This window comes from Saimiri boliviensis, chromosome 10, assembly GCF_048565385.1.
Source record: "Saimiri boliviensis isolate mSaiBol1 chromosome 10, mSaiBol1.pri, whole genome shotgun sequence".
In the NCBI taxonomy this organism is placed as follows: domain Eukaryota; kingdom Metazoa; phylum Chordata; class Mammalia; order Primates; family Cebidae; genus Saimiri; species Saimiri boliviensis.
The window spans coordinates 91,409,080-91,432,560 of NC_133458.1; the positions used below are offsets into that span (position 1 = coordinate 91,409,080).

The 23,481-nt window shown below is 41.0% G+C and overlaps 1 protein-coding gene across 6 annotated transcripts in view; it reads right to left on the reverse strand.

Moving 5' to 3' along the window:
* Positions 1-23,481, reverse strand: part of OSBPL3 (oxysterol binding protein like 3) — a 200,163-nt gene that overhangs the window by 34,127 nt on the left and 142,555 nt on the right. For all 6 annotated transcript variants that reach the window (XM_074379625.1, XM_003935139.4, XM_074379626.1 and 3 more), the window contains 4 exons: positions 18,434-18,568; positions 16,761-16,854; positions 10,598-10,848; positions 6,895-7,032 (listed from right to left, as the gene is read on the reverse strand). In XM_074379625.1, the coding sequence (XP_074235726.1) occupies positions 6,895-7,032; positions 10,598-10,848; positions 16,761-16,854; positions 18,434-18,568 (618 nt within the window). The remainder of the gene's footprint in view (positions 1-6,894; positions 7,033-10,597; positions 10,849-16,760; positions 16,855-18,433; positions 18,569-23,481) is intronic.

Consider the following 23,481-nt stretch of genomic DNA (forward strand, 5'->3'; position numbering starts at 1 on the left):
GCAATTCTTGATTAGTAAGGATGCCCAAGCATTCTAAAAATTAGTACACATGGTTTTTATTATGCAAGTATTTATATAATAACACATGTATCTATCTTTATTTCTACAAGTCCCAATACAGTTCCCCTGGCAGTTAAGAATTCTGGTAATTTACAATTCATTTATATATCTGAGGCCTTTCTTTATCTTGACCTAATCATTTTTAATTTATGCTTGGAATGCACTTTATATAAGAGATCAAGGGAGAAGCAGATAGGCAAAGGATGTATTTTCAGTATTTGTGTAGTTTGTAAGTTTTTATTTTCAGATTTAGAAAAGTAGCCCTTAAATACATCCGTTCCACCCCGCAACTGCTCCAAGGCATAACTATCTACTCCTCCCAGGTCCTGACTTCCCTGCAGCAACATAGGGCAATAGTGGAAAAGAGGGCAGGTGCCGGTAAAGAAGTCATCCAGAGAGGGGACCAAGTGGCCAGTCTTTCCAGTCACTCATCAAGCACTTACTGATTGCCTCTGATGTGTCAAGCACTCTCCTAGTCACCAGGGATAAAAGCTAAAGAAACAAAAATTCTTACCCTGATGGAGTTTCTATTTTAGTATAGAAGTGGGTAAGACAAACGACACATCAGAAGCACATAATTTGTCAGCAGCAGTGTGTGTTAAGGAAAAAAAGCAGGGCATGAGGATGTGGGGACGGTGGGTAGGAGTGCCAGTCAGGCAGGGTGACAGGGGCAGGACTCTAATAATGGTAACCTGTGGGGCTGAGGGAAGTTCCGAAGTTAACCATGCAGCTAACTGAGAGAAGCACGTCCCAGGCAGAGGACACAGCAAAGGCCAATGGCTGAAAAATGCTTGGTAGGAAGCAGGAGAAGCAAGGCCAGCGGGGCAGAGATGAGTGAGGGGATGGGGAAAGCAGAAGTGTCTGAGGATGGGGTTTTCGAGGGCTCTGTGGGCCATGGCCAGGACGCCAGGACTGTGGATTTTATACCAAGTGACTTGGGAAGTTGGTGGAGGGTTTGGAGCAGCTGCTTCTGTTTTAAGCAGTCACTCTGGCTCCTGGATGAGGAATTGAGTGGCGCTGGAAAAAGGAGACCAGTAGTGAGTCCTACTGCAACAATTCCAATCAGATTTTAGTGGCCTGAGCTAGGTGACCAGCACCAAATGGGAGAGAGTGTGAAAATGGCCAGCTGAGGAAGGAAGGCTTCTGAAGGGAGACCCCAGGATTTAATGAGAGGATGTGAATTATGAGAGAAAGAGCTGGTAAGGATGATGCCAAGAAATCTGGCCTGATTTTGGGGAGAATGCAGATGCCAATTATTTTCTCTGCTCCTATGTTCAGAGTGAATCCTCTCATAAATACATGGCTTCTTGCAAAAAAAAAAAATTTTTTTTAAAAACAGAAACACATTAAGTGCTGACTTGACCTAGAAATGATTGGGATTATTGCAGGAGGACTCATTACTGGTCTCCTCTTTTCCAGAGCCAGAACTGCAGAAAGCCCCAAAGCAATGGTTTAGTTGTCTTACATTTGATTTACTGCTGGTTTTATGTGAACGGCTTGAATTTACCTTTTGATACTGTCTTTAAGATGCTATTTACTTATTTAATCAGTAATAAATAACTCTGCTTACTAGTAGATATAAGGACTATTCAGAGAGGTGACATGAATATGCAAGGAGGAAGTGATGGGTGTGGCATGTATAAGTCTGTCTAAGAATGTATGTACTCAGAGTAACAAACAGAAAAGAAAGAAGGGCTGAGCCTATAGAGAAGAGGAAAAGGTCTTCATTTCAATCTCTTACATTTTAGTAACTTTTAATAACTGCACTCAGCTTTTCTGACACTCTCCAGAGTATGCAGGGGGGTGGGTAAACAGTTAAAATGACTTGAACAACGATCTGGACAACTAAAGTTTCATGTAATTAGGAAAAGCTACTTTTAGACAGGCGTCCCCAGACTTTTTACACAGGGGGCCAGTTCACTGTCCCTCAGACCGTTGGAGGGCCGCCACATACTGTGCTCCTTTCACTGACCACCAATGAAAGAGGTGCCCCTTCCTGAAGTGCGGCAGGGGGGCCGGATAAATGGCCTCAGGGGGCCGCATGCAGCCCGCAGGCCGTAGTTTGGGGACGCCTGTTTTAGATTATAGCTCAATTGCATATCCTTTCAACACCAAACCTTTCCCAAAGGTATGAAAAAAGGAACGTAGCCAACCGAAATTGAGTTTTCTGATCCATCTATTCCCTTGATTCAGCTCAAAACCAGTGTTAGCTCTGCCCGCCAGCAGGAGGGCGCAGCAAGCAGAGAATCACCTGCCAGAGGACACTCAGTCTCTGACCAGTAAGGAAAGAAGGGAGGTCCTTTCTCTCTGAATTCCTCCTTTTGTGGGTTTATTTAGAAAGCCAAGGCTGAATCAGATTTTTCGGCACAAAGGAAACCTCTGAGAAGGTGGAGTAGCCAGAGGGTCAGAACCTAGGTAAGGAATGGCTATGATTCACTCCTGATAGTTCCTTTCTAAAGGCCACACCCCAGCCTACCACGGGAGCTGAGAACAAAGTCCTCGGTGAGTCTGGAGAGATTTTGCATGGCGAGAATGAACAGCATACACAAAGGGCTGCTTTCACATCCACCCACCGTAGACTCCAGTAGCTCTGAGTCCATACAACAGACCCCACAAAGGGTGGGGGAAAAGGACGCAGGGAAGGAAACAGAGGGGCTGGGTTCTAGCATTTGCTGAGCGACACTGGGAAGCTCGGCTCCTCTAGGCCTCCGTTGGCTCACCTGGAACTGATCCTGCCTCACCTTCCACAGACGGCTTGTTTTGGAGATCAAGCACGTTCATGAATGCACAGAGCACTCCACAAACCTAATACTTGTTATAAGAAAAATTTTTAACAAGAAATGCTTTCTCTGGTTTCTGACCACATGAGTCATTTCGATGTTGTGGTTTGGGGGTTTTTAGACAAGAAACAATACAGACAGGCAAGCTTCCATGGAGTCGAGCTCTCAAGCAGCAATGACTTCCACTCGCCTGGCCACTCACTACCTCGAACATCCACACACCCAGCAAACCCACAAGGCAACAAAATCAGGGGGCTTGGTGGACAAGACAGCCATCGCTTTCCAAATCAGACTGTTGTCTAGAAAACTCACAAGAAAAGCCAAGTTGTTCCTTGCCAGGTCCTTAAGCTTAGAGATATAACTTCTATCAACATCCTCCTTAGAAAAAAAATTCCACCCAAAAATATTACTTTGGGGGCCTTGCTCAGTTTATTATATTAGTCATTCAGAAACCTGTACTCACTGTAGAGAGGCACAGAAAACAAACCTCTAAGCCAGGAGGGCTTAAGTATATCAATGACACACGACGGACAAGGGCAGAGTCATGCTGTCTCCATCAAGGTAGACGGTCTCCTGGGCTGGAAGCAGAAAGAGACTTACCAGGTACCAGCGGGAAACAGAAAATATGCTCTGGCCCTCTCTTTAGATGCGTTAAATTAGAATAGATAAGGTCGGGAGAGGCAAAAGAGGGGCACTGTATTGATACATTCCTGATGGCCAGGGAAAGGAAGGCCCTGGCCTGACACCCCTCCCACTCCTAGGGCAGAGGGCTGCTTGGCATACTGAATCACTCAGCTGCATCTTCAACACTGTACACTCACTTAGGATTCTCATTGGGCTTCCGGGTAATCTGCCTATGAGAAAATCATACCTAGTCACACTGGACAATGCTTTCTGATGCCCATAGTAGGTCTATTTTTCACAGTCAATGCATATAGTAGCATTCTAGTTTATACATCAGTCTCTTGTAAGCTTAGTTACTGTGAATCTATCCCTGAGAGACTCACTCCATTCTTATTTAATAGGTATATTAAAATAACCAACTATCTGTGGCCATCAGGCTAAATTACAGACAGGACTGGTGGTATGACCATGGTGAAGCCAGGTGTGAGAACTCCTGGCTACCTGATAGTTATTTTCTGTCAGAGACTCACCAGCAACCTAAGTCCCCTTCAAACCACTTGTTCTGGAAGGGGAGATATAGCATATCTTATCTGAACATAACAAAGTATATATTATAATGGATACATGCCTTTCCAGTTTTCTCTCATCAGAGTCATTCCTGAGGCTCCGCACTGCCTTGTCAACACTCCTCTTACTATTCTTTTTCTTCTTTTTTAAAACAGAGTCTCACTCTGTTGCCCTGCCTGGAGTGCAGTGGTGTGATCTCAGCTCACTGCAACCTCTGCCTCCTGGGTTCATGATTCTCCTGCCTCAGCCTCCTGAGTATATAAGCACTGGGATTACAGGCACACAACAACAAACCTGGCTAACTTTTTCTATTCTTAGCAGAGATGGCGTTTTACCATGTTGGTCAGGCTTGTCTTGAACTCTTGACCTCAAGTGATTCACCTAGCTTGGCCTCCCAAACTCTTACTATGCTTAACACTTTATATTAAAAGGCATTGTAGGCCAGGCATGGTAGCTCAATCCTGTAATCCCAGCACTTTGGGAGGCCAAGGTCAGGGGATAACCTGAGGTCAGGAGTTCGAGACCAGCCTGGCCAACGTGGTAAAACCCCATCCATCTCTATTAAAAACACAAAACTTACTAGGTATGGTGGTACAAGTCTGTAGTCCCAGCTCCTCAGGAGGCTGAGGCGGGAGGATCACTTGAATATGGGAGGCAGAAATTACAGTAAGCCAAGATCATGCCACTGCACTCCAGCCTGGGTGACAGAGTGAGACTCTATCTCAAAAAACAAACAAAAAGCCCCTGTAGAAGTTCCCACTAAATAATAAGAACAACAGCCATTTGCTGAATATTTCCATCAATATGTTATTTTGTTTAAGCCTTACTACAACCTACTAGTCAAGAATTATCATTCCTAACTTACAGATTAAAAAAAAAGCAAGGGAGTCTCACAAAGTTGAAGGAGGTTAAATAAGGTCACACATGGAGCAAATTGTGGAGTCAAGATTGGAAGCAGGCAGGTCTGCACATCCTACACCCAGTGTGTCCTAAACTACTAACAATATCTCTTTCTTGCTTATTTCACAGAACTAAATGCTAAGTTATGTAACCCTCTTTCTGTCTTTGTGCATATGTGCCCAGGAGCTCTGATTTCTCCCCTTGTGCCACCATGGGAAATACACAAACAGACCTTGAATTTGGCCCTGTCCCACCAGGGCTCAGAGGACTGAAGCTCAACTTTACAGCTCACGTTACTATTCTTTTCTTATAACTATTCATCCTGTCCCGATTGTCTGCTGTAGTTTGGGGCTATTTTTGGCCTTTATTTTTTCAAGAGAGTGCATATGATACCATGGAAACCAAATTATATTTTCATTTATTCTCATACTATTTTAGGTTCAGTATTTAAATAACCCAGATGAATTTTGAATCAGACAGATTATCATATCCTCTTTAACTACTGATTTAACCCCCTACCTCCCCAGCAGCAACCCGTGTTTAATTTCTTTTAGCTTCTAACTGGCAAGCTACTGACAGTGTGCTTTGGGTTACTGTACATTCAATTTCCTTTGGGTTCCAGAGAACACTGCTTATCATTTACAGTGAAGATAAGCACTATCATCATAAGTTTCTCAGCCAACCCACACTTCCCTTCCTTTCTCTGTAGTGCAAATCCATTGATAAAGAGAGCAGCAAGATAAAGGAATATTTTAGCAATCCACCCCCCTTTCTCCTCAGTTCTCTAAGAACTGGGGGGTGAGAAGCGTATAGAAGCAATGATGTTTAATGTCCCCTAGGCTGACATTTAAGGATATACAGAGAGTGAATGTGTTTGATTGCTACCTTAACAAGGCGGGAGAAGGGTTTATTTTATTAATTTGTTATAATTTTAATAAAATTTATTTCTGCATTATCTTAGTAAGAGAAGGGTTTTTTTTTTTAATTTCAATATGTATACATTCTATTTTAAGTAAATAACTCCCTATTGACAAGTATTTCAGATGTTCCCAACACCCACCATTACAAGCTATGTTGGCATGCAGCAGTAACGACAGCCAACGCTCATACAACCTGTCTCTTCATGTCTCAGATGCTGCTCCAAGTGCTTTGCAGACAGTGTCTCACTGAATCATCACAAAACCACATGAGGTACATACAACTGTCATCATCTCCACTCTCAAGAGGAAACTAAAGTACAGAGAAGCTCTGTAATTTGTCCTAGGTTACAAAGCAAGTAAGAGGTGGAACGGAGATAGGATGAAACCCAGGCTGTCTGATGCCTGAGTACGCCTCTATGCTACTTCCGTGGCAAGAGTCTGATGGAGACTTAGGCTGCATGAGTACAGGGCTGCACATCCATTACATGAGGGCAGGGACTCCTGTCCGGACCCCTCACCCCGCCCCTACTGCAGTATCCTAGCACCTGGAACAGCGGCAGGCACATGGTATACATTCTAGAAATAACGTATGGATGTGAATGAATAAATACATGAATGAATGATTCCTCTCAAATCAAAGTTGAGAATAACACATTTATCTAGTGCTATCCATTCTGCTGGGGGCATTTGGCTCTGGAATGATGATGTTAGTGTGTTAGGGAGCACGTGTTAAATCTCTTAATTGAAGTTTGGGCCAACGTTTGTCCCTTCAAAATTCCTTTTGCTAAGAATTTTAAAGAGAAAGGACACTGGCAATGTATGTAGCCAAGCAAGTGTGCAGAATTACTGGTAGCTTTAAGCCCCCAGGTGGTGGCTTGGCTTTGGTGGAAGGGAAATCAATCCTTCCCTTCATGTTGAAAAGCACTGCAATTATCTCGGTTGCTTTGAAGCCAGTAAAAGGTGGAAAATAAGTATTTCAGAAGCACATTTAATAGGAGACATAAGCAACCCCTCCCAACAAACAAAAAAAGGTATGCGTCTACCTGTTCTGAAAAAAACTGGAAGCCCTTGTCCTCCCGGATACATTCGTACGTTTCTCCCAGAACCGGGTTAAACGGCTTGCTCCCAGCTCGGTAGTAGCTAGATGCATACGCTGATATGGCAAAGGCTGCCACGTACACCTAAGTACAAGAAGGAAAGAACTTTGTCATTTCTGTGTCACCAAGAGCTTTACTGTCCACAAAGAACGAAACAAAATAAAACCTCTATGATTTACTTTCAGAAAGCCAAAGATTGTCTTTGCTTATTTAAAAATAGGTTTCAAATTATAGGTTTAAACAATGTTTGTTTGGGCCACAAAACAAATTAACCCAATGTTTTAAAGCTGTCCATTTATCTTAATGCCTAAAAGTTGGGAGATGCTATCAAAATAGTGACGTTTCCAAAATGGAATACACCGTTTTTGGAAACTGTTAAGCTGAGTCCAGTACTTTTAAGCCTGACATTATCTGAGGATCCTGATACGGTGCTAAGGCTTTAAGGGTGGAGTAGGAAAAGAGTATTAAAAAATCCCTCCAAAACTCAGGAATAAGCATCATAAATTTAACCGTTCAAAATGTCATATGATAGAAACCAAAACATTCATTTTGACCAAAGAAAATCTGTGAGTCATTTCCTAAGCCTGGGAAACTTGCCACAGGATACAGTGACTTTAAAGTTCTGCTTTTCTGTGAAGAAAAATGAAACATTAAATAATAATAATAATAATAATAGAGGAAGGAAGAAAAACTTTATATGAACACAAAGTGAGTAGACTCTCTGGGGGTCCTCCCTGTGAGGTCTTGGCGTCTTTAGCAGCTCACCTTCAGGGCACCAAAGAGGCACATTACCTTCTTTGTCTTTTTTTCCATGTGTGTGAAAACAGTTAAGCCTAAGCAGTGATGGCAAATTTTCCTTTCTAATGTCGGGTAGTAACAATCTCAAGATTTCTTCCCAGAACATTTTATGCAGTTTCTTATGCTGAGGACGAGCTGAGTGCTCTTCGTAAGGCTCACTAATCACATAACCTTCCTTTTTAACCTTCTGCTAAATGTTTGGTGTTGCCTGTAACAGGGCCGCCTCACCACCTCACACTATAGAATTCTCTAGAGAAGCTGAATGGCTTATAAAAAGCAGCTATACTTGGCTGGGTGCAGGGGCTCACGCCTGTGTAATCCCAGCACTTTGGGAGACCTAGGCAGGCGGATTGCTTGAGCCCAGGAGTTCAAGACCAGCCAGGGCAACATGGCGAAACCTCTTCTCTATAAAAAATACAAAAAACATAGCTGGGTGTGGTGGCACACGCTTGTGGTCACGACTACTCGGGAAGTGGTAAGTGAGAGGACTGACTGAGCCCAGGAGGTCGAGGCTGCAGTGAGCCGTGATTGCACCACTGCACTCCAGCCTGGGTGACAGAGCAAGACCCTGTTTCAAAAAAAAAAAAAAAAGAAGAAGAAGAAATCAATGACAACACTCAAGTCAGTCCTACTTGTGACTGACTGTGTTCCTGAAACCTGCATGTCTGTTCCTCTCCCTGCTTCCCTACGTTGGTGACCTGTGAAACGGTACAGCTACACTGTGTATGGAACGCTGAATCCACCCTAAATCACCTTGACCATGTAAAATATAACACAGTCAATGAAAGAACCTAGTGCCATTCATGATACTGTGGGGAAGAAAGAGGGAGGGAGAGGCAGAAGGAAGCACTCTCCCTGTGGGTTGGTGGCATGAGGGAGAGTCCAGGCAGGGGCATAAGGAGACCTGCAGAACAGTAAACAAAACCCATGACACAAGATTCCTGCTTAGTGGTTATGCTGGGGACGAGAAGCCTCTCCTGAAACCTCTGCTCAAGGTCAATTACCACAATCAATCAGCTGAATACCCTAAGGGTCTCTGAATTGCCACAGCAAGAAACATCTTTAAGAAACTTTCATCCTCAAAGCCAATCATTTCCTTTAAAGAAAAGAGCTATCCACAAAAGCTGACTTTTATAACACTTGCCTTAGAAGCTATTTTTTTCTTCTTTTTTGAGACAGAGTCTTGATCTGTCGCCAGGCTGGTGTGCAGTGGCGCGATGTTAGGTCACTGCAACCTCCACCTCCCAGGTTCAAGTGATTCTCCTGCCTCAGTCTTCCTAGTAGCTGGGACTACAGGCACGCGCCACCACGCCCAGCTAATTTTTGTATTTGTAGTAGAGACAGGGTTTCACCGTGTTGGCCAGGATAGTCGTGATCTCTTGATCCACCTGTCTCAGCCTCCCAAAATGCTGGGATTACAGGTATGAGGCACCGTACTCTGCCAACACTTGCCTTAAAAGCTATTTCTAGAAGCTTTGCCTTCCTTTTATTCAGCAAAAATTATCTGGGGAAAAGTAACAAAGAAGAGTTTAAAAAACACAGCTTGCTTTTGTCTCCTACCCTGATTATCAGTAACAAGAAAGAAAGTCTCTTGGGCCAGGTACGATGACTCATGCCTGTAATCTCAGCACTCTGGGAGGCCGTGGCAGGAGGGCTGCTTGAGCCCAGGAGTTTGATGCTGCAGTGGGGTAGGACTGCACCACTGTACTCCAGCCTGGGCAACAAAGACCCTGACTCAAAGAAAGAGAAAGTCTCTTTGATAGGGGAGGGCCTGGAGACTGGGCAGAATGACAGTGGGATATCCCTCTCAGCCAACAGTTAGGATTTCCCCTTAATCTTAAAATCACGGAAGTAATGATGTTTTAATGAGCACTAAAATTGAAGAATGCTTAAAATGTAGAAAAGAATGGCATCCTCTGTCAGTGCGGGGTATTAGCATGGCTAGGTCTCTGAAGCCAAGGGGGCATTCCAATTCCAGTGTAGCCAACTGGCAAATATCCAGGAGAGAGACTTTGCATTTGGGGGACACTAATGTCCCAGCAACCCATAGAGACCATGACCTTACTGCTCTAAGGTCACTGAATATGAGGAAGCAAAAAGAGGTACAGACACCCCAAGTTCAGGAACAAAGTCAGTCACAGTCACAGTGAGGGCTGATCTGCCCAGAGCCTTGCCCTTTGAGTAGCCCCTTCCCAATCTCCCTAGCCATGAGACAGGAAAGATGAGAAATACTTGGAAGCCCTTTTAAAAGCCAGCACACAGTGATTAGAGTTGATGCCAAGTAGAAAAGAGAAGGAGGGTTTTCTAAGATTTTTTTAAGTACTCTGTAAGAGGGAGAGAGAAAAAAAGACTATTTCTGAAGTTGAAACCTCTTCTTGTGAACTCTATTTTCCAAAAACCTGGGGGCTGATAGGACAATTCCAGAAACAAACAAAAACATTCTCAGGGGAAATTTACCCTGGATGAGAAAAACAGCTCAAGAAATTAAATTCTGTCCTGCCAGGGTAGTAAAAATAAACACGCAGACAGCCCTAAAGACATGTTTTCCAGCCAGGCACATCAGAACATCAGATAGAAGGCTTCCAGAGAAAGAGGAAGCACAAACCCACCGAAGAGAACTACCCCAGGCACCAAGCACCACAGAAGCACCCAACCCTGCCGCCAAATCCTGACAAGGGGACTGGAAACAGGCAGGCGGAGGAAGCCAGACAGCTCTGAGGGATGAACCTATCTACGGAGCAATCAAAATGAAACCAGAGAGAACAGGGCTGTGTCTCTGATGGGCCCCGTGACTGGCCTCGTGGCTCAGGGGCAGAGGCTGGACAGTGACACAGGAAGGCTGAGTCCTCACCATCCTTTCCAGGGGGCTGGGAATCTGCGCAGCCTTGTCCAGGAGCTCGCTGTACTCCAGCTCCTCGCAGAGCCTCTGCAGCGTGTTGAGGGGCTCGTTGAGCTCCACAGGCATGGCCACCTTGGACAGGTCCTTCCCGATGTTGTTCCTCAGGATGTTCCACAGGCTGATGTTACTGCTGCCCGGGCAGGGTGCTGGCAGGCACGTTCTTCTCCGGGACTTTGTTTCTGCACCACTTTCAAGGGCAGGCCCTGAGAGGAAAAGAGGCCTGGTTGTCTCTATAAAGCTTTCATTTTATTCTATTATTTTTAATCCATGAATAAAACCTTACCCAGCAAGTACTCTATGTTACTATTAAACTCAGTTGTCCAGAGTATGAGTGGAAGTCAGAAAATCAGCAAAAGAATTCTGAGCAATTAAATACCAAAAATTACACACACTAAAACCCATTGACTTCATTCACAGGAAAGACCTTGAGTTGTTTCTCAAAACCTAGTTCCTTATAGCTCATACACGTTTACAATAAAACTGGAAATTGGATTTTTATGCCTACAGTTGCTTATTGTTTATAAACAACTTATAAACTTAAAAAAAATCACTTTAAATTTTGGTAAAAACAATTGTGTTGAGTACAGGAAAATTATAAAGGAAATAATGGTCATTTCATTGCTCCACTACCCCAAAATAGCAGCCATTTATATATTAGGGTATCTTCATTTTGTGTTTTCTCCATCTGGGTTGTTCAAACTGTATGCATATTTTATATTCTGCTTGTTCAGCTAACATGAGTACTTTTCCATGCTACTTAAAATTTTTCTAAAACATCAGTTTTTGCTCAATATCACTAATTATTAGAGGAATGCAAATCAAAACCACAATGAGATATCATCTCATACCAGTCAAAATGGCAATTAATAAAAAGTCAAAAATAACATGCCGGTGAGGTTGCAGAGAAAGGCAACACTTAATGCTGCTGGTGGGAATGTAAATTAGCTCAGCCACTGGGGAAAGCAGTTTGGTGATTTCTCAAAGATCTTAAAACAGAGCTGCTATTCAACTCAGCCATCCCATTATTGACTATAGATCCAAAGGAATATATTTTGTTCTACTGTAAAGACACATGCACATGTATGTTCATCACAGTACTAGTCCCAATCACAAAGACATGGAATCAGTTTAAATGCCTATCCACAGTAGACTAGATCAAGAAAATGTGGTACATATATACCATGGAATACTGTGCAGGCATAAAAAAGAATGGGATCATATCCTTTGCAGCAACATTGATGGAGCTGGAGGCCGTTTATCCTCAGCAAACTAACACAGGAAAAGAAAACCACAGTGCATGTTCTCACTTATAAAGGGGTGTAAGCATTGGGTTCACATGAACCTAAAAAGGGAATGAAAGACACCAGGGCCTACTGGAACGTGTAGGTAGGTAGAGGGTGAGGATTAAAAACTTACCTATTTGGGTGCTACGCTTGTTACCTTGATGATGAAATCATCTGTAAAGTAAACTACTGTGACATGCAATTTACAAACCTGTGCATGTACCCCTGAACCTAAGAGTTTTTTTTTAAAATCATTTTTAATGACCGCAAAAATATTTTTTGCCTCTATCTTTATTTTCTTAGGATACATAGAAGTGGAATTACTATGTCAACAACTATGAATGTTGTTACACTTTTGATTCACATGATCGACTGCTTTTCAAAAAGGCAGTCCCAGCCTCCCCATTCATCAGCCACAGATGTGAGCATCCATCTTCTGAGGCCTCTTCGGGCTTGTCATTTTTCATTTTCAAATTCTGTCAAATTGTCAGGTGGATAGTACATTCTCCTTGTTTTAGCTTACATTTTAAACATTTCCTGTGCAGTCTGGAGTGCTTTCATGAGTACTTCTTTGCTGAATTGTCTGCCTTCCTATGTGTGTATTAAGACCATACTCTTTGGTTTCTATATTTGTTTTACGGTTTAATCCCCATTTGGCATTTACCTTTAAATTTGGTCCATGGAGTATTTTGATGAATGAAACACATTTTAGGTATGTCAATCTAACAATCTTTTCCTTCATTTTATGCTCTGAAATTCCTATCCCACACTGTGCCTGTTTTCAAAGGAAATCTCTCGCATTTTACCAACATACTTTATTGATATATATTTATTAAACACATATATACATAACATTTACTTATTATAAAGCCAATCACTGAATAAAGAGGCTGCTCTGATGACCAGAAACATATGAAAACAGGGTCACACCGTGCGCCTCATGTTAATCTAATAATCCAATTAACTTTTTAATTTGTTTTGCTTTTTTAAAATTAAATTAATTTTTTTTTTTTTTGAGACAGAGTCTTGGTCTGTTTCCCATGCTGGAGTACAGTGGCACAATCTCAGCTCACTGCAACCTCCGCCTCAATGGCTCAAGTAATCCTCTTGCCTCAGCCTCCCAAGTAGCTGTGACCACAGATGCACACCACCATGCCCAGCTAATTCTTTCGTATTTTTGTAGAGATGGTGTTTTACTATGTTGCCAAGGCTGATCTCAAACTCCTGAGCGCAAGCGATCAGCCCACCTCCGCCTCCCGAAGTCCTGGGATTACAGGTGTGAGCTACCATGTCCAGCCTGTTTTCGTTGCTTAATATGGGTAAATACAGCATAGGTAAATAGCTGCAAATGGCAGTTTTAAAATTAATTAATTATTGAGATAGGGTCTTTCTCAACAGGGTCACTCAGGCTGGAGTGCAGTGGTGTGATCATAGCTCACTGTAACCTTGAACTCCTGGGCCTAAACAATCCTCCCACCTCAGTCTCCTGAGTAGCTCATACTACAGACATGCTACACCACGCCTGGCTAGTTTTTGTATATTTTTTTAGAGATAGAGTCTTGCTGTGTTGCTCACGCTAGTCCCAAACTCCTCACCCAAAGCAATCCTTCTGCCTCAGCCTCCAAAAGTGTCGGAGTTATAGGCATGAGCCACTGTGCCTTGCCTGCACTCATTTTTGAAAACAGCTTTTCATGTAGTCTCAAAAAATGTTCAATTACGCTGATCTAAGTTTTTGAAAGAGTGCTACTCCATCGCCATCATCACCACCAGTACTACTAACAGCTAATATATATCTTGCATTTTACTCTGTGACGGGCAGTCTTCTAAGCATTTTACATGCATTATTCCCACTTATCCTTTGTAACTATCACTTGTGGTAAACGGTATTGTTATCCTCATTTAACAGATGAAGAAAATGAGGCACACAGAAGGTAAGTATCTGATCCTAGAACACACAACCACTGAGCGGTAGAGCTGGGGCTAGCCAAGGAAGTCTGGTCCCTTAATCCACATTAGGCCCTAATATGAGCCCAGCAACATTTCTAGGGAGAAATTAACAGGAAACACTTTAAAAACCCCATGTTTACTATAAACTCAAAGTATAGTAAGTGTATCAAGACCCTGGTCCTCTCCTGTTGCCTAACACAGGCAAAATGATGCTATAAAATATAAACATTACTTCTGTATCCAATCTTTTCAGTAGAGTATTGATGCTTAGAAATACAATCTCCCTCCACCCCTGGGAATGTGTGTAAAGAACTAGAGAACCCACATTTCTACTATTCAAATACTGACAAAGAAGAAAGTTGGGTTTTACCCAGGGCTTATTCAAAAAAGGCAAGGTAGGCCAGGCATGGTGGCTCATGCCTATAATCCCAGCAATTCTGGAGGCTGAGGCAACAGATCATTTGAGGCCAGGAGTTCAAGATCAGCCTGGCCAACATGGTGAAACCCTGTTTCTATAAAAATACAAAAAAATTAGCTGGGTATGGCAGTGCATGCCTGTAATCCTAGCTACTCAGGAGGCTGAGGCACAAACCAGGGAGACAGAGGTTGCAGTAAACTGAGATCGAACCACTGCACTCCAGCCTGGGCGACAGAGTGAGACTCTGTCTTCACGCATAAAAAAAGGCAATGTTAGCTGGCATTCTAGCAACATGGCTATGGAGTGAGACAGAACCAGCTCTAACCTCTAAGCTTTTCCTGGCTGGTGTCAACACAGCACAGCTGTGGTCTTACATTGTGGACCATGCCCTCTCTTCACCTTTGACCTCTGAACTCTCCATTCAGTCTGTGCTCCCTGCGGCTCCCTCTCTATAGTCTCAAAGAGATGGATGACTTTCACTTTGTCGATCCTCCTCAACTACAGTGGGTGCGCCACTTTAGTGTGTGCGCTGTTTGCCAAGGGAGTGAGGTTGCTTCTTTTCTCTTTCAATTTGCCTCCTTGCTTTTCTAGAAAAATAAGCAGCACAGAAACTTTCTTCAGTGTTTTTGACCTTCTTTTTCAAACCCACTGGTTCTCAGATTTTCCATGAAGGGGTTTATCACCCCAGAAACATTTCAAACAAAATACAGACCACTATGCACAGCAGGAGTGATGCTGCAAGAATACTCTTCCAGAGCAGGGTAAAATTACCACTTTCTTCCCCTATAGTGTGGTCCCCCAAAAGGTGGCTCTTTAGCATTCAGATAACAATTCATCAGTTCACATATAATATTGAGCTGAGAAATACTGAAATATCAAAAAGGTGCGTGACACGGTCCCTCTCTTCCGGGTAGACATGAAAATAGGTGGTAGTTTGAGTATCCAATGCACAGTGTAGACAAACCTAGGGACGCCAAGGCAGAATGAATACCAAGACTGATAAACGTTTGATGCCACAAGCACCCATCCAGAGAACTGTCCGGGTGGACAAATTCTTTTTAAGGGCACCTTCCTAAACAGGCCAATCTGCTTATTGAAGTCCTATATCAGAGCTGTTTTGGGGGCTAGCCAGACACTCCAGATACTCCACAGTTCAAACTAGCATTATGAAATATCTTTTCTGCCCATCGTTTCCCTTCTTGGGATCAACCAGTAATAAAAGACCATCTTAGGAGATACCTGGAGGGGTCCATCCTAGGAAATAGCCATTTGTTACTTTCAAATGTGTTGTTTTGAAGCATCTGAAGCTAAATAACCACTTGGATCATATGTTTTATTATACCCCTATCACATTCCTAAATTATAAAAACCCCTAGATATCTAAGGACAAAAAGCCATATTCTAACATGTACGCAGAGAGAACATTAGACTGTAAAAGGGATATCTGGGCCAGGCACAGTGGCTCATGCCTGTAATCCTAACACTTTGGGAGGCCAAGGTGGGTATATCACTTGAGGTCAGGAGTTCAAGACCAGCCTGGGCAACATAATGAAATCGAGTCTCCACCAAAAAATACAAAAATTTGTTGGATGTGGTAGTACGTGCCTGTATTCCCCAGCTATTCTAGAGGCTGAGGCAGGAGAATTGCTTTAACCCAGGAGGCAGAGGTTGCAGTGAGCTGAGATTGTGGCACTGCACTCTAGCCTGGACGACAGAGCAAGACTCCGTCTCAAAAAAGAAAACAAAACAAAACAACAAAAGATATCGTTAAATTTTTTGCATTCATATAATTGGCATACATTCACTTTATAAAAATAAAAATTTGCACAAGCAGACATTTATTTGAATTAACACATCTTTTACATGTGGCTGCTGTCTCCTCTCCCAGATTATAAAATCCTTGGGGGTGGTGTCTGTGTCTTAGTTTTCTTATATAGTACTTGCTAGAGTTCTTAGCTGTCTTACATAGTACTTGCTAGAGCTCTTTGCTTATAGCAGGTCCTCTACACAGTCCACCCTTGAACAACACAGGTTTGAACTACACGAGTCCACTTGTATGCAGGTTTTCTTCTGCCCCTGCTACCTGTGAGATAGTAAGACAAACCCTTTTCTTCTTCCTCCTCCTCAGCCTACTCAACATGAAGATGACCAGGATGATGACTTTATGATGATCCCTTTAATGAATAGTAAATATCTTTTCTGTTCCTAATGACTTTTTTGTAACATTTTCTTTCCTCTGGCTTACTTTATTGTAAGAATACAGTTGCAAATACACATAACATACAAAATATATGTTAAAAGACTGTTAGTAGTTAAATCTTTGGGGAGTCAAAAGTTATACATGGATTTTCAGCTGTGTGGGGTGTCAATGCCCTGAACCCCCATATTGTTTAAGAGTCAACTATACAACTTATTAGTATTCTATGAAAACCCAAACTTTTCAGAGTTTAAATAATGTAAATCTTACCCAAGGTCTGTCTCTCATTATCTAAATCGTTACTGAGATTATCTAAAGAAAGGTTATCACTTATGTCACTGACGTATGAGTCATCATCAGAAATCTACGGGAAAGAAGAAATAACATTCATTAGAGTTAGAATAAACAAAAGCCAGATTTTCACAAAACTCTTACTCCATATCATCAAACATGTTGAGACCCACACTACAAATACTACTGGGCACTGTTCTCATAAAGGTCCATGCACCAATCTGCCAAGGAGGTGTTCAAAACAAATATGTGTTCTTAAAATTCTTCTACATTCTGAATTAGTTCTCACAAGGAAAACAGCAAGCAAGCTCAAGACTGTTATTATAAAGCTTCTTATTAATTCAGACTGCATTTTCAGAATTTATTAGTGTTTGAGTAGAAGGAGTTACAATTTGTCTTTAAGCTATTTGTGTAAAAAGTATCTTCTATGGGAATACATAAACAAGATGACTATGTTTATATTTAAGAAATAACATTATTAGTACACACTAACACAAAGCAATGTTAACTATGATAACTGCTATTCAGAAAAGTATAATTTTTATGCATCAATTTAAGACAAATAATGCTATAAACCAATATTATAATAATCATATTATGATAAAAATAATTATATATTATAAATCAATATAGGTCAAATCTCATGACTAAAAAATATACAGGATGCTAATTTCCTTCTCTGTAGTAGATACATTACATTATTAAGTAGGCAGAAGTCAAAATTATTAACCTGTACTTGAAGAGATATATACCACTTTGAGAGACTAAGACAGGTGGATCAATTGAGGCTAGGAATTCGAGACCAGCCTGGCCAACATGGGGAAACTCGTCTCTACTAAAAATAAAAAAATTGGCTGGGCATGGGGTACATGCCTGTAACCCCAGCTACTTGGGAGGCTGAGGTGCAAGAATTGCTTGAACCTGGGAGGCAGAAGTTGCAGTTAACAGAAATCACACCACTGGACTCTAGCCAAGGCAACAGAGTGAGTCTTTTTCTCAAAAAAAAAAAAAAAAAGAGAGAAAACAGGCTGGGCATGGTAGCTCATACCTGTAATCCCAGCATTTTGGGTGGCCGAGGCAGGAGGAACACCTGAGATCAGGAGTTTGAGACCAGCCTGGCCAACATGGTGAAACCCTGGTCTCTACTAAAAATACAAAAATTAACCGGACATAGTGGCGTGTGCCGTAGTCCCAGCTACTTGGGAGGCTGAGGCTGGAGAATCACTTGAACCTGGGAGGCAGAGGTTGCAGTGAGCTGAGATTACACTACTGTACTCCAGCCTGGGCAACAGAGTGAGACTTTGTTTTAAAAAAAAAGCATAACAAATTTAACAAATCAAGTTATAGAAATGAGCAAACATCCAATGCTCTCTACTTTTACTTTTTCTTCTAACTTATAGTGTACTTTTGGGGTATGAGCTATGAGAGAACTCTCAGAATATAATGACTGAAAAAGGTCACTGAGTTTGGTGTTTCATAATTTGATTATAAAGAGGACTGGGGACTTCCTTCCCTTGCGCAGTCATTGTGGGTGGAAAGAGACAAAGAGAACTTATATCATTATGGATAAATTATGGATTATTTACTGAACAGATTAATCAGTAAAGCAACGAGAGATTTTTGAGGCACCTAACTGAAAACAGTGCTCAAACCTCATTTTCTGAAGAGCTTGGAGATAACAGAACTTCCTGAGCATCAAAAAACTCAGACAGGGAGTCAGTGATGGAGAGTCTACTTTCATTAGAAAGCTGATGAACCAGGGCTCGATTTTCATCTCTGGAGTTTTCCTATGTGAAAAACAAAATCAAAAATGCGTAATTTAGAAATATACTCAAGAGAAAGAAAATAAACAAATGATTTAGTTGCACAATACACGAGGTCACAGGCCCATGCAAATAAGCAACTCGAAGCAGAGGTCAGCTCCCACACTAAGAAGCAAGCCTCATGCAAAACAGAAAGTTCTTCCTGCAAATGGTCACCTCACTTCCAGGCACTATCATATCTCACACACATGCAACAAATCACAAGGCAAAAAAACACAACTGTCTAGGTCACTCTTTGTTTCATTTAAAAGGGGAAAAATTCCAGTGCTCTCTGAATCATATCCTCTTATTCGCTAAGACTGCTGGATGTTTCTTTTTATACTAAAATTTCCTCTGCATTGCACTGATGCATGTTCTTGCATGGCTGGTTCAGAGCAACATAGCTTTCTTCTGCCCCATGCTCTCTGAGGGAACAATAAGTTGCTTTTGAGGTGTCCCTTGACAAATACACAGTGCATTTTGGTCCAGAAGCACCCTGGTGGCAGATTATTTATTATTCATTGATGAATGATATAAGTTCTCTTTGTCTCTTTCTACCCACAATGACTGTGAAAGGTAAGGAAGTCCCCAGTCCCCTTTATAATCCTCGGTACAAATAATACAACAGAACTTCATTATTTTCTAACCTTGCATGACCTTCCATTCTCCACTCCGCTGTGTCTGGACTTTCCCTCTGGGGAGGACTTAAAAGTATTGGGTAGTGTGTTTTTTATTCTGTTTGGAAGTGGCAATTCGATTCAACTCAACAAACTGAGTGAATGATTTATATATGGTCCTGAGCTGGCCATGACAGGGTATCACAATGAACCAGGCAAGCTTTGTGGCCTGAAAGTGTGGTGAGAGAATGCATCCATCACGAATCAGACCAGGACTGTGGAAGAGACCAAGTGCAGGCAAAGTGGAGGGATTGATTCTGATTAAGGAGATCTGGTTTGGGGAGGGCTTCACAGAGGTGGCACTTGAGGAAAAAGAACAGATTCAGGACAGGCTGATTTGATTTCTTTGAATCAGAGTAGACAGATAGTAGTAAAGCCACTCACATTTTTTATTGGGCTGACAAAGGAGTTGCTTCCATATCATCCAAAATAATTTGGGGAAAAGGCAGATTACATCTTGCCCAGAAATTGTCTGAATACGGGATACAGCCCTCATTCTCAAAGGGAGGGAATGCTATGAAAGAGGGCCACAGCAGATTTTCATAATTAATAAAAAGCAGTGATCCCTTTACAAATTGGTTGCTTCCATTTGTAAATATGTATCTATAAATTGTTGAAATATATATCCCTTCCCTAAATAAGGCATCTGCCCAAGGTATTAACGATCCTACCCATTTTAATACCATGCAGCCTTCTGTAAAGCAAGCCTCTTCTCTACCTTAACAGAGATCACTGTAGAATCTGTAAGTATCACAGCTGTTAACTTTAAGGAAAAGGTCTTTGTCCTTAAAAGAGCCAGGCATAAAGCTACTGAGTTAAAAAATATCGTAAGGAATAGCTTCTGTAACACTCACTCAAACAATAGAATTGTCCTGTGTCTTCTGTGTGCTCCTGTCACAAGAGATGCTCATGATTTATTTACTTGTTCTACTCATTAATTTATTACTAGTCACTCTTGCTCTCTCTGTATCTTCCTCCTCGTAGACTGATGGGTCAGAAGAATTTCTCGGCTGACCAACACTGAAAATAATAGTCCTAGCCCCCAGTCCTTTCTGGTGGTGTCTTCCTATATGTACTAAAAACTCACCAGCACTGCTGCAGCCCCAAGTCTCCAGCATAGTGTCTTAAACAACTCAGGACCTCATTTGTTAAAATATTAACCCAATCGGTTCAATTCAATAATTTCCTTTCACATCTGTAATGCATGATCGGTTATCTATTTTTTATGTTACAGAAAGTTAAATCAAGTGTGTCCAATCCACAGCTCGTGGGCCACGTATGGCCCAGGATGACTTTGAATGCGGCCCAACACAAATTCATAAACTTTGTTAAAACATTATGAGATTTTTTTTTATGACTTTTTTTTTTTTTCCTGGCTCATCAGCTATCATTAGTGTTAGTGTATTTTATGTGTAGCCCATGACAATTCCTCTTCTTCCAGTATGGCCTAGAGAAGCCAAAAGATTGGACACCCCTAAGTCAAATAAACAGAGAAAAAGGAGGAAAAGGAACATTCATAGTTCACACTATAACAACCACTACAGGCATTTTTAACACATTTCTTCTAATCTTTTTTATACATGTTGTTTTGCTTTGTTCTGAAATAATCGTAAACATGCTATTTTTATATCTCTATATATGCAATTTTATAAAGTTCCCCCAAACAACATTGCAAGATAGTCTTTTTCAAAATTAAAATGCATTCTGAAAAATATGTATTCAAAATAGAAAATATTAAAAAGTGTAAATAAAATATCACTTCAAGTCCTGCTGAAGTGGATATGAATGTGGAAGTGGATGTGGCCCCGATTAACTTGCTGGTATTTTCATATTAAAATATCTGTGTATAAATTTTATTTTGAAAAACTGAGATATACATAGCTTACATATTGTCTGCTCCATTCACTAAACATTATATTGTGAACATTTTCCCTGACCATTCAAAATTATTTGAGACAATGGACTTTCACTGATAAATATTTTATTACATATTTGTGTCATGGAGTAATAATAAAATTAAGGACATTTACAGATGTGCTAAAATGGTTTAGTATGTTTGTAAATAAGTCTTTGCTTGTATCTGGTTATTTCTTAAATCAATTATTGGGAGTAGAATTATTAATAACATTTAAGGCAAAATATATATTACCTAATCATACCAACAAATAAGGAAACCTGTTTTTTCTATATTGAGGGCACTGCATACCATAATTTAGAAAATGTTTGTGCTAATCTAATTGTTTTAGTTTTCACTAGGCTGAAGAATTTTTCCTTTTTAACAAACAAGCTTGTAGAGATGTTAATGTAGGGAAAGGATGGATGAAACATGCATGGGAACTACCTCTGCATTTTTTTTGTACTTTCCTGTGAATTTACAAATATTGCAAAATAAGTAAAAAAAAAAAAAAAAAAAAAACCACACTCATAAATATCTGTATTTGTGTATGAATTATGGCCTTTTTCCATTTACTTGTTAAAGTTTTAAGTTACTTGATATGATTTGTTCATTGGTTACATATTAAAAACATTATCATTAATTTAGCATTATCTCAGTCTGTCAATTTCACTGAGAATATTTTTCCCAGTCTATTATTTGCCTTATTTTTTTTTACATACATCACTTTTTATTTTTTTTTATTATTTATTTATTTATTTATTTATTTTGAAATGGAGTCTTGCTCTGTAGCCCAGGCTGGAGTGCTGGACTACAATGGCAATGTAGTGCTGGACTGCAATGGCACGATCTCAGCTCACTGCAACCTCCACCTCTCAGGTCCCGGTTCAAACAATTCTCCTGCCTCAGCCTCCAGAGTAGCTGGAATTACAAGCATGTGCAATCATGCCCAGCTAATTTTTGAATTTTTAGTAGAGACGGGGTTTCACCATGTTGGCTGGCTGGTTTTGAACTCTTGACCTCGTGATCCGCCCACCTCGGTCTCCCAAAATGCTGGGATTATAGGTGTAAGCCACCGTGCCTGGCCGATCACTTTTTACTAAAAACAAATATAGTCAGATCTAATCAACATTCCTTTTGCAATTTTTTCTATTGCACCCCAATTTAGAAAATCTTTCCTACTCTAGCAGTTTGATAAATATTTATATTAATATTTTTCAGTTTGAATTTGTATATTTAACTTAAATTTGCTTTTGATTCATTTTAGCATGCAACGAAAAGATGTAAACTTCTTTTTAAATTGCTTTGGGCAGGGCATGGTGGGTGGTGAGTGCCTATAATCCCAGCTACTTGGGAGGCGAAGGCAGGAGGATTGCTTGAGCCCAAGAATTCAAGGTCAAGCTGGGCAACAGAGCAAGACTCTGTCTCCAAAATAATAGTAAATAATAATAATGTAATACACTTCTTTGAGCTGTGCCAACCTAATTTATTGAATAATCCATCTCTTGCCCATTGGTTTTTGATGCCTTTTCCAACCATAATCTTTATTTCTTTCATATACAAAATAATGTTTATGCATGCTTAACCATCATCACCTTATTTTAACTGTGGGAGCTTGAATGAGTGTTTCATTTTCTGGCATACCGTTCTTCATTATATAGCAGTGTATACTATTGAGAAAAGAATTGCTTTGGCCTCATTAGCTGTGAATTTAAATCCCAGCTCCATCTGTTACAAGCTGTGTATCTGCCGGAAGTTATTTAACCTCTCTGAACTTTAGTTTTTTTGAAACTATCACCACCTACCTCACAGAGCTGTGGTTAGGATTTTGTGAGGTAATGCATTCCAATGCATACTGATATAGCCAACAGACAAAAGAATTACGTTCCCTTCTCTTTCAGACTTTTCTTTAAAAGTTTTGGCCTTTTTTCAGCCTCTTAAATGGACATTGGATGCAGTATGGTGTTACCTCCCAAAGTCACTTGCCCTTTCATTTGGAATCTAAAATAATCTAAGAACTGATGACTTGATAATATTAAATCTTCACATTCAGGAATATAAAACAGGAGAAGTTGGTAGGTTGCGGGTCATTTCTGATTTAACGAAAGGGAGGATTTTAGAATTCAATTAGCCAGGCCCAACACCAGAGATGGGTAATATATGCAGCTAAAGAAAAGGTAACAAAGTAAGCAAAGAAAGTGAGAGTTCTAAAAAAGAGAGCACCCTGAGCTGACCCCATAGTTGGAGACTGTCACTCCCCAATAGAATATCAGAGGTGCCCGGGAGTTACCTAAAATAAATTAACTGGAGTCAAGTTTTCAGTCTGG